The 12,055-nt window shown below is 43.4% G+C and overlaps 2 protein-coding genes across 6 annotated transcripts in view; one reads left to right on the forward strand and one right to left on the reverse strand.

The window, feature by feature from the left end:
- Positions 1 to 4,178, forward strand: part of mctp1a (multiple C2 domains, transmembrane 1a) — a 136,221-nt gene extending 132,043 nt beyond the window's left edge. For all 4 annotated transcript variants that reach the window (XM_023400949.2, XM_023400951.2, XM_023400950.2 and 1 more), the window contains one exon: positions 938 to 4,178. In XM_023400949.2, the coding sequence (XP_023256717.1) occupies positions 938 to 1,009 (72 nt within the window). In that variant the 3' untranslated portion in view covers positions 1,010 to 4,178. The remainder of the gene's footprint in view (positions 1 to 937) is intronic.
- Positions 4,179 to 4,641: 463 nt separating this feature from the next.
- slf1 (SMC5/6 complex localization factor 1) overlaps positions 4,642 to 12,055 on the reverse strand; it is a 29,896-nt gene continuing 22,482 nt past the window's right edge. For both annotated transcript variants that reach the window (XM_023400959.2, XM_023400958.2), the window contains exon 18: positions 4,642 to 5,634. In XM_023400959.2, the coding sequence (XP_023256727.1) occupies positions 5,138 to 5,634 (497 nt within the window). In that variant the 3' untranslated portion in view covers positions 4,642 to 5,137. The remainder of the gene's footprint in view (positions 5,635 to 12,055) is intronic.

Below are 12,055 nucleotides of genomic sequence, written 5' to 3' on the forward strand. Positions count from 1 at the left end.
CTCCACACAGACAGACTGCTGTACTTCAGCCAGTTTGAGTGGACAGAAAAAGATGTAGAGGAAATTGTACATTATCATTCTTTTCTATTTTTTTGTACCATGAATGATGGAAACGATGAAAATATCTCACGTGTCTGTTTGTTAACTTCTCTGACAAGTAGATCACATGTATGTACATTTTCTAATAGACAAGGGTTTTTGCCAGTGAATTAAGTCTATTTGCTCAACTTTAATAATTGGCTCTTTATTCAACAGCACAGAAACTGAGGGTTAATGATTTTGTGCCTAATAACACAGCACAGCATGTATCAAGCTACACCTGATCAGTAATGTATTGATACTGTAGTTAGTATAACTAGCAGCTAAGCACAGACTTTGGTTTTCAAAGGTTACAGTTCATTTTCTTTTTCTTTTTTTTTTACCTTCTGTCTCCCGCCCATCTCTCTGCCCTTTCTCTCCTCACCGTCTTGCCATGCTGAGATGACTCTGTTGTCTCTCCAAGCTTTCCCATGAGCCCTTGCCCTGTTCTCTGTTTGTTTGTGTGATCCCTTCCCTTAGGCCACTGTTCCACATCTGTGGAAGTAAGTGCGTACGTGTATATTTGTGTGCGAGCATGAGTGTATTTGGAGCTTTGAACAGTGTACATGGATTGTGTGTGTGCATGTGAATGTCTTCATGAGCATCTGCGTGTGTGTGTGTGTGTGTGTGTGTGTGTGTGTGTGTGTGTGTGTGTGTGTGTGTTGTAATCAGTGTGTAATCCTTTCCCCTAGGCCACTGTTCCACACAGCTGGACTCAGAGAGCCTCTGGAGGCTTTCTGTGCTATTCAAGCATCCTTTGCTCTTTCCACCTGACCGGGTGGTGTGTGTTTGTGTGCGTGTGTGCGTGCGGCTGTGCGTGTGCGCGTGCTTCCGTGTGTGTTTCTGTGTGTTTTAACAGGTGCAGTACCGAGAGCTGAAACTGGATCCCAATCCCAGTCCAAATAAAAGGAAGAAAAACAACCCCGGGTAGATGACTGTGTCCGCCCACCAACTCCTCTCTTCTCCACTTTTCTTCACTCTGTCTATTACTGGACACTGAGGAGCGGAGGTAGACGGCTCTGGACCAGCTCAACTCAACTGTCCTTCCCTTTTGTCTTTCCTATTTTCTTCTCTTAACCCTTTTTTTCTGTCTATAATTACTCATGATGTACAGTACAGTTTCCTGATGTGTAATTTTGTATAAAACAAGACATGAAATCCCATGAATTATTATCACCATTATGCTTTTGATTGATTTTAAAGGCGAGTGGGAATGATGGCTGGGATGACCTTTTTATCAGCCGTGTGAGCCACTCTCCTGGTTTCTTCCCTCCATCACCCTGACAGCTTGGTGGACTCTGTCCATTCGCTCGCCACAAGTGTCACACAATGAGTACAATGAGTTTGAACATTTATACTCACTGTCCCAAAAAGACATAATCAGTGCATCCATGTTTATCAAAATACAAGCCTTATACTAACATTCTGCGTTATCAATCTACAAAGGACTTTTAAGTGTTTTTTTTCTCATATTGAACTTATTAAATGAGTTTGGTAATATGTTTATATTTTCTAATTGTTTTTGTACTGAAGTATCTTTTGTTTTCTTCCCCTCTTGGATGTGGTAATGATGTTATGTTCACTGGCAGTAATTTGGATTGCCTGCACTTAACTCAGCCAGCCAAGTTGATTAGCAATTACAGTGGTAGCCTCCAGATATGTCCTTCTACACAAACACAAAACTGGACCAACAAGCTGAAGGCTTGTGGTGGTATCTGTCTGTGCTTTCAAACAATGCCCAAATTAGCTTTTCTAAAGACAAAAAAATCAAACCACAGTGGACAGTGATATTATTTTAAAGTACAGTGAGTCTGTATTTCTTAAAATAGATAGTGATTACATAATCATCACTAAATATTACCCTGAGGAAAAAAGAACAACACGGTTAAGAATTAGACAGTTAGTGTTATGCCCTAAATATTTATCACTATTAAATGCCCAGATAACTTAGCCTCCTTTAAAACATGTCAAAACCTCTATCTATCTATCAGTCAGTCAGTCAGTCAGACAGTCAGTGATCCACATTCTCTGTCTGTCAGGAGGCGCAGCAGACTGGGCCTTCTGCTGTCGTGGTGTTAATATAGATGTCACCCAGTCTATGCAGAGTGTCGCCAGGCAGGCAGGCCTTTAGGCAGCCACAGCCCTAATCTTGTTTGAAAGGCTGGTCTCCTTTCCTCTCATCTCCCTGTGTGTTTGCCTCGGCGGCCACACACGAGAGCATTCACGCATGCATAAGCATGCAGACATACACACACACACACACACACACACACACACACACACAAAAACACCCTCTCACGTGAATACACTGCTCACGTACAGATACTGCACCTACTTGCTCACAGATGAAAACATAACATCCCATTTTGAGCAGGTACATTTTCTCAGGCACACACACACGCACTCACACAAACATGCTCTCTGTGATGCTGTGCCCCAGGCTGGCTGCCCTCTCCATCTGCCCCACCTCCTGTGCCCACAGCTCAACTTTGATCTGTCTTTCCAGAGACAGAGGCTTGTATATGTGAACTGTGCAAGAGTGTTTGCGTATACATGTTTATGCAATCAAAGACATGTTGCTTTTCTCAGCGTTGGTGTGTGTTACAATTGTATCTCGCCTCCAGCTGTAGACTGATGTGTAGATTCAGTTGGTTGGTGTGTGAATGAGTGAGTGAGTGAGTGTGTGTGTGTGTGTGTGTGTGTGTGTGTGTGCGTGCGCAGCAGAAGTGCCAGCTGTTATTTGGTGTGCTGGTGTAGAAGGCCGTCAGCTAGATGAGCAGCAAGTCGCTGTGTGACAAGACAAGGCTCTGAGGGGACTTAGGCCTGAGATGTCAGGGATGGAGGGATGTGTGTGTGTGTATGTGTGTTTTTTTTATGCTATTTCATATCCTTCCTCCCATCATGCCGCTCTCCGTTTGCTCTCTCTGCGGTTCCCTCATTCGTCAGTGAGCGGGGTTGCGACCCTGTCTGAAGGGACGGTCTCCTGGGCTTCTGGTTGAGCATCTGTTGAAAGATCACAGCTCAGGCTACATTTGAGGAGGTCTCCTCTCATCCTACTGATCTCTGCTGCCGCCACCCTCCCTAAAAAACCCCCACCCTACATCTTTTTGTTCCCTTTTACCCCCCCCCCTTGTCTGTCTGTTTGTCTGTCTCTCTGTCTATCTTTATCACTCTAAACCCCCTTAGCAGCAACTAGAGCTCTCCTCTGCCATTTTGTCATCCTCTCGCCTTGCCTGTCTGTCTGCTTGCCATCACCTCCTTGCTCTCCTGCTCGCTGCCTCCCTCTTTACCCATCCATCTCCATGCTTAAATATCAACAGGCTCGGATCTGTCACTCCAGAGGGCCATTGATTTTGTTTTGTTGTTTTGAGGAATCCACTTGAAAGACAATAACAGACTGTCCCCGAAGAGCAGCGTCGCAGACTGATTATAGCCTCCTCAACAAACACACTCTGTGGCTCGTGAAGGATGGCTTTTTATAATGCCTGAAGGGACTGTTTGAATACCTGATATGTATGTGTCTACTACTGTATGTAGTTATTTTACAGCAAATTGTGGTGACTATTGTGTGGTATTGCATCCAAATGCTGTCTTTTTTGTTGTCATTTATTTGGTTTTGGTTCTGTTTGCAAGCAAACCAAAGTGTTTTTATTTTGTATGTTGAAGAGAAAAATAAATTATATAAAGGAATGTATCAGACTGACAGCTGTAAAGGAAAAAAAAGCACTTTTATTTGCACCGGGTTCAAATGAGACTTTATTTTTTAAATGATACTGTATATAGCTAACTACTTATTAATTTATGGTTGTATTTTATACAGTATGCCTGTTGATAGTCTGGTGATGATATTGTTAAGTAGGTGTATGCCTGCCTCATTTTCTAAGATCTGTCTTTTTCCGCCTGCAATGTTGCCTGCCTGTGACATCATTTTCGTGTGCCCAGTTCTGACCAGTGACAGTTCAGGACAGGAATAATGTTGGAGCTGAGACGTGGGTAGGGGTGAAAGAAAATGAGATGTATATTTCTGGTCAAATGCACCTGATGTATGTTGCTTATTTTGAAAGAAAAAAGAAACATGAGATTAAATATTTTTTATCATCTTCTGGAGTGTCTGCATTATAGCAAAATTTGTTTTCTGTTCGACAAGCTCATTTTTAAGGCAGAAGCAAAGGGAATATAGGAGCGTTCATCTCAGGCTCAGACACCGACTACACTTATAATTCACGTTCAAATCCCCCTCTCCTCACCTCTGTTGCTCCATCGCCCACTTGACCCACCCCAACACGCAGATCTAATCCCCTCACTTCATCCATGTTCAGCTTCAGGAAGTGGCTCATTTCTCACTGCTGTCTGTGTGTGAGTGGCTGAGACCCCTGGAAACCAGGATGACTTGTGTGAGAACTGGTTTTACTTTTCCACTGTGGCCCCCCACATGAAACGGGGGCCACAGTGGAAAAGTAAAACCAGTTCTCTCCATCTGTCAGAGCACCTTTCAGCCTGAAACTGCACTCGCCTTTTCCCCTGACTTACTGGTTATAAAATATTACACATAGTGTGGGAGAGTAACAGTCAATTCATTTATGTTTATTTTGTTGTAAACAGTTATTAACAAGTGACAAACAACTTTATATTTAAACCTGTAGAAAACAGGTAGTAAGTCTATACAGAAATGTTAGTGTTCCTATAAAAACATGCAACTGAAAACATTCACCATAAATACTTTATATTATAATATATTTGCAAAGTACAAAACATTTTAAACCAAAACAAGGTAGCAAAAATATAACTATAGTTACAATAAACTGAGTATAAAATGGTATCTGAGGAAATGAACATACATCTAACTTCACCTGCTAACCCAAATACCTGAATGAAAGGAACAGAGAAGGCCACACTATTTTGGATGCATACAGAACCTGTTTGTTGCCAGTGTACATTTTAAGGCCTTGGTGAATTGTACAACCACACAATGAGCAGTTGTATATAACTGGCACAGATGCCCTTTTGTTACAGGATGTGCATAAAAGTATCAGTGTCTTGTCCATTGAACCTGAGCCTGTCACAGATGAGCCACTAGTTCTTTCCCCCGAGACTTTAGATCCTCCAGTATCTCCATTAGGAACAGCGTGTTCTGTCCTTTGCATTCTTTCACAGCCTGAGACACCTGCCCCAGGTACCTCCCTCTGCCGAGCTCCAACAGTGTCTCCGCATCTTCTACCAGCCTCACAACCCGCTGGTCCATCCAGCCCGAAGTCACTTTCTGGAAGGATAGCGTCTCCAAAGCTCTGACCAGCCTGTAGCCAAGGCTGTGGGCCTTATCGCTTGGTTGCGTGCAGCCGGGCAGGCCCTTCTCCTGTCGGTAGGAGAAAATTAGATGGGCCAGCAGAGAGGATCCAGCCTCCAGGAGGGGAAGGTTCAACACCTCAGTCACTTTGTTTCTCAGGGCTGAGTCTCCGACCTGCGCGCTGTGGAGGAGCTCCTCCCTCTGACTTGTCGCAGAGACCAGATCCAGCGCCACCCGGCCGTCTCCATCAATCTGCCGGAGGAGAACTGAACCTGCAGAGGATAGAGGCGTACAGGATCAGATCGCACAACCTTTACTCTCTGTGATACTCTCTTTGATTATAGACATTATCCATCACAACTCAAGCCTACTACGTACTCCTTGCAAGTGTGACATACTGTACATAGTGCATACAACAGCTGCTTGAAACAAAGCGGATGCATGGCCACTTTGAGCATATCAAAGCGTTCATGCACACAACATGACAAAACAGGAAATCTAAATGCAAAAACTACTTCAACATTTGACCTCCCCAGTATCCTTCTACTCTCACTAAGTTGCCTGTTTTAAAGAAATGAGGGATGTGCTCTTGTTCATGTGTGACATCCTCTGAAAGTGCTTATAAAAAAAAATTGGCCATTTGGTGATGAATTTGAATTGTGACGTGGTAATCTTAGGTAACATCCACCTGTAGTTTTCGGAAGCTGAAATACATCAGGATTCAATCTGATTTTAAAGTGGCAGATTGGAGGTTAATGAGTCTAATGTAAACAGACAGCTGAAGCATCAGTGACAACATCATGACGCAGATCACACTGACATGCAGCCAAACTACTGCAGGTCGCTGCGTCGTTATCAAATCAGAGACGCTGCACGGGTCGACGGCAGGACACAACAACAGATATAAATAGCACACAGACAGACGCACACAGGATCGCATATGCTATACAGTAGAACTTACATACAGTACAGCAAAGTGTGAAGTGTAATAAGTGAACAGCTGTTTTCCCACTGGACCTCAGTGCCAGCCAGGGCTTTTAACTCACTTCAGCACTAACTTCAGCTGACACCACGTCTTAACTGTGTGACTGGCAGGTCACTTTGTGGGGATGTGGGGTGGGGTGGGGGGGTCAGTGACCTGATGGAGCCTCTGCTTTCCTGTTAGCTTTTTTTTATTTTGATGTAATGCTGTGAGCGAGCTCATTGCTATCATCAGTAACACAGGGAGCTAGTGGGGGTGACAAACTCACAACAGACCTTGACTGTGACATCAGAAAATTGCTCCGTTAAAAGTTCGCACTTTACAGAGAAAGTGGTTTGTGAGGATGATTTGTAACAGCAGAGTTCCACGTTAATCCAAATCATTTGTGTCGGTGCTACAAATACTGTGTCTAGGCTTGCAGTTTCAATGAAGATCAGCAGTATTCTTTTAGTGAAAGGGGCACATCAATTTTAAAAATCGTACAATAAGTACTACTTTCCAATGCATTCGACACATCTCCAGTAACCTTGGCTTTGCCCTTTTAGCCCTGCTTCACTACATTCAAACGGAATATGACAGTCCTAGCTGAATGTAGCACTTATTTTCTCTTCTCTTAAGAAGCCAGCAAAGTTATAATGGTGACATTTACCGTCTCCTCTCTCTACTCTACTGCTTTGTCTGTTCAGACTGAAAGCCATTTTCCAGTGTCAGACAGGCCTGTGCGCACTTAGCCTACATGGAGCAGGTCGAGTCTAGTGTGAGCCCTTTGTTTGCTTTCAGATAGACCCATTTCTATGGCAATCTGGACTTGATGGCACTTGACTGTTCAACCTCAGCAATGCCGCTGCCACTTGTGAATGAGTTTACGGTGCTGCGGAGGCTCGGTGTGACACACAGACGGCCTGATACCACTGCTGGCAGTTGTTGCTGTTTGACAGACACTGTGGTGCCGCAGGAAACATGATGTTTTAGAGGAGGGACAATTGTGTGTGTCTGTGCGTGTGTGTCGCATTGTGATACAAACCACACATACTAACCCTCCCAAATGCCATTTTGACAAAAAGACAGACTTGTTTTAAATGACACTTTAAAAAAAAAAAAAAGAAAAAAAAAAAGTTAAAAATGGAACATTGTGAATTCTGAAATTGCTCTCCATCTGTCTGTCTGCCACAGAACTAACACAGAACTGTGAGCAGCAGTTATGAGATAATCGGTGAGAGCTCACGTAGCTGTTAGTGGGGAAGGTCAGCGCTCGTCTACCTTTTAGTGCTTCAAGCCTGAGTGGCAAAAACTCAATCTGCATAAATTGTGGCATTAATCTACATAAACTTTTACATAAGCGGGGAAATTTCAAATGCAGGGGTCAGGCGGCGGGGGCAGCAGTCAAGGACGTAAGAGCACAGATTTGATCAAAGTGGCCACAAGAGAAAGGCAGAGGGGAGGGAGACGGGGCAATGTGGTGGTGTGTGTGTATGTGTGTGTGTGTATGTGTGTGTGTCAGTGAGAGAAAGTGAGGTTGTTCACAGCAGGTCATAATCACCAGGTTTCTATAACAAGCTGTCCTCGCTCATTCAGTAGGAGTGGCTGTAATGTGTGAAGCCAAGCATAGTGTGACACAATGTAGAAAGGTTTTCTTTTTTTTAAGAAACACTACTACAGTTCACCATACAGACACACGGACACATGCAACACCATGTCTGCTGAAAAACGGATCCATCTTTGTTACCTCCAGATGAGCATTACACAAAAAGAAGGAGTAGCTTTTGAAGACTGAGGCTGTTTTTCTTCACACTGCATCCTGTTCTGTGCCTTCCTTTGAGAGAACCAGCCTTGGACTGAACTCTGCAAGAGGCCTTTAAGTCTGGACCATGAACACAAGCACTCTGTGGAGTGTTTTCAACCAAAGGTGAAGAAAAGAAAAAATGGAGGACAAGGTTTAATTCTCTCACTCCTTGTTAATTCTTTTCCGTTCGTCAAAAATGCAGCAGTACTTTTCTTCAGCTGGCACAACACAGGGGCTTTGTACCTGCTACAGAACATAGAGAACACAGAAATGGACAAAAAAGGGCCAAGTTCACATTAAAAATAAAACATGTGCAGGGAATACATACATACATAGAGTATGTGTGCATGAACTAAAATTATAAATTGCTTTACACTAGTCACTCTTGAAATGCATGAATCCCATGCATCAGTTAAATAAGATGAAACTCCTACAGTGTGCTCTCCTCTCATGGGAAAATGGCTTGTTGCAGCAACAAAGATATGTAAATGAATGTAACAGAAATAGGGATAATTTAAGCATAAAGCACCACAAAGCTGCACTTACACTACAAGTCGGACTCCCAATTACAACTGTATTGTCGAACAAGAGGAACCTTGTGTGAAATAAAAAGTTGCCAGTCCAAAAAGTCCCTCCAAAATAAAGAGACGGCAATCAGCTCCAGTGCTTTCAATCGAATCCGCCTCTTACTTTTCTCAACTACAGTCCTGTTTGCTCACACATGTACAAGATGCAAGTCGTCAGCATGAGGGAGAAAAAAAAACAAGATTGGGAAGCGCACATTTACATTTTTCCCGCCGTCATCGTGTCAAACCCGCCTGACAGACAGGCTCCAACTGGAGGGATGACACTGGTGTGGGGAGGAGAGGGCCCCTGCAGCACGGCCCTGGGCTCGGCTTGTCTGAAAGCCGGTACAACTGACTGTACAGCTGAGTGTTTGATTGTAGATCTGTCTGCCTGAAAGCTAACCGTGTATGTCGGTGTGTGGTGTCTGCTGTTTGTCACATTTGCATTTTTGTCCGCCTGACTTTCCCTTTTTTTTTTTTTATTTGCATTAAGCATCGGCTTCTGTCTTTACATTCTCCAGGAATTTTAAATTCCTTCTCCTCCCTGTCTATACTGTGCTTGTAAGTTTCATCCACTGCACAAGAGAATCAGTTCAGCTCTTTATCATTCATCACTGGATATAAAACACGCTCTAATGTTGCAGCGCACAGCTCAGCAGCACTTAATACAGACATCAACGGTCATAGCCAGTGCAAAATTACATATTTTCTAATATAACACATGAAAATAGCATCACTTGCTGTTTGTAATGTAATACACACACACACATATATATATATATATATATATATACACGCACACGCGCATACACACACACACACACACACACACACACACACACTGTTATGAGACTAAAGGCTGGGGGATGGTTTTGGTGCAGGGACGGCGACTGAAGTGAATCCAGGTATTGGCGCTGGGTGTCAGATATGCTGCAGTGGAGATAAATACAACACCTGGGGGATTACAAGAGAGCACAGGGTAATTACACCATCCTTTATGTGTGTGTGTGTGTGTGTGTGTGTGTGTGTGTGTGTGTGTGAATGTGTGCGTGTGTGTGTGTGTACATGAATGTGAAAATGCCCTGCTAAGCCCTCAGCTCTGAAGCTACAGCAGAGGGAGCGAATTCACATACTGAGCAAAAGCTACTGCCTGATGCACCAGCCAGATGCAGTCTGCTACACACACACACACACACACACACACACACACACACACACACACACACACACACACACACACACACACGCATACATATACATACAGAGCGCAAAGCCCTTTGGCCTTTAGAGGGCAGGCGAAGACAAGAAATATAAAAGCAAGAGTGGAGGAAGGGAAAATTGGCGCAAAAAGAGGGAGGGAGGGAAGGAAGGAAAGATGCAGTGCTCCCTCCCCCTGCGTCTCTGTCTCCCTCTCTCTCTCTCTCTGTCTCTGGTCTGAGGCTGGGGCTGAGGCAGACAAGCTGGGAAGCAGGCAGCTCCACAGCATGGTAAACATCCTCTCTCTCTCTCTCTCTCTTTCTTTTTCTCTTTCCCCCTCGCCGACTGAAAAAGAGAGGCAGGGTGAGTGTGTGAACTGCAGCCAGGGGCACGGCATCACATATCCACAGGGAACTGCTAGCTAGCGACTAGAAACCGCAGCAAAAACAACAAGGCCAACCAAGTGAAGCACCAAAGCAGCCAGCGGAGAGGCATCAGATGTAGGAAAAAGAAAGACCAGCCAGACATGTGAATATGCTAAAATCTCTCTCTCTGCTTTAGCAACAGGGTCTGAACGCTCTCCCCTTTTCTACCTTGATATTCAGAGTACAAAAAAAAAAAAAATATGGTTGGGAGAGCCTGTGGAGATTACATCAGCACTCTATTTCCTCTGCTATATTGCCCTTTTGAATTCAGTTTTAATTATACTAATGCCATTATAGCCAGTGAAAGTCTCTGTCCTTTAGGCCACAGGTCAGCGTCACCTGTGTCTGGACTCTTCACAGCCAAACACAGCCTGGTCAGGCTGACAGATTACAGCTGGATCACAGCCTTTTCGGAGGAGGTGGGGCAGATAAGGTAGAATGTAAAGGCATGGACACCGACCGCTAAATTTGTGTAATCCCCTGCCACACCAACACCAACAGCTCTGGTATGGGGGCATGGGGACACACTCTGATTACTGGATGCTGATCAGCAGTGGGCAATTAGCATCTTAAATGATCTGAGGGGAGTCCTAAATGAACTCTTCACTGGTCTCTTGAATCAGAAAAAGGCGACTCACCACCATCAGCTGTTCACTTTAATAATGTAACTTATTGAATCATCATATTCAAATAAATAAACTTTTTCCTACGATACTAATAACATCCACACAACCTTATTTAGTTACTCAAACTATTTGGAGGTTAAAGCTACAAAATACAGTATACCAAAAGGAAATCAATATTCCCTTTTACAAATTGATTTTTTTTTTTTTTTTTAGCATTTGGATGAATTATCCCTTTTATTCATTTATATTTTGTTTCATGAGACACACTGGACACAATTCACGGCGAAAAGCGAAAATTCTTGAGGCACTCAAAAGTTCACTCTCATTCGCTCCTTCTCTCCCTCCTCATACAATTTCCTGAGGGCAGCAGTCCTTTTAAATTGTGATATGATATCATAATACTGAATTATCACTGAGAACATTTAGGTTAAAATCTAAGAGGACCGAGACTGACACTGCGCCTTTAAAACAGAGGCAGTTCTCTGTATTATATGAAGCTTTTACATTTCCCATTGTGCTGGCTTGACTTCAGTCTCACTTTACATTCTTGCTGTTGAAAGAATGAATAGCAGCTGACACTTGTGCTGCTCCTAACTCTTTGTTTTCTTTAGAAGACTTCCATTCGAGGTGAGCTAGAGGCGGCCGTTACGACTGTAACAATTAAAAGTACTACACTCTACATAAGCGGCGGCGTTTAGCTTGTCATTGAAAGCACGCTTTGAAGCAAACACTCGACTGCTGTTGAATGTCCTCATTGTCACAACATGACCCCACAGAGTTTGAACACCACACACCATTGACTTTCAACACCCATTGTTACACTTCTTGTTAATGAATTTCAAATAAGTAAAATTTTTTCTCTTGCCTGTATGTTCTATAGACATTTTGTCAGAGTACTATTGAATTCCCTCCTGAGGTGAAAGCTTTAATATAAGGGGAAAAAAAATAAAAGAGTACTATCATTTTGTACTCGTGAAGTATATGATGATTTAAGTTCAGGGCTGGAGTGCAAGGACAGAGAACGATCTTCATGGACAACAAAACAAAATCGTCTCTGGCCTTTGACAATGCTGTTTTTCTTTTCAATCAGCCCGGAAGGTAACAAAAGAAACTA

The sequence above is a fragment of the Seriola lalandi genome, unplaced genomic scaffold, assembly GCF_002814215.2.
Source record: "Seriola lalandi dorsalis isolate HSWRI2012SDOR001 ecotype SW California unplaced genomic scaffold, Sedor1 jcf7180002053097, whole genome shotgun sequence".
NCBI classification, from domain to species: domain Eukaryota; kingdom Metazoa; phylum Chordata; class Actinopteri; order Carangiformes; family Carangidae; genus Seriola; species Seriola lalandi.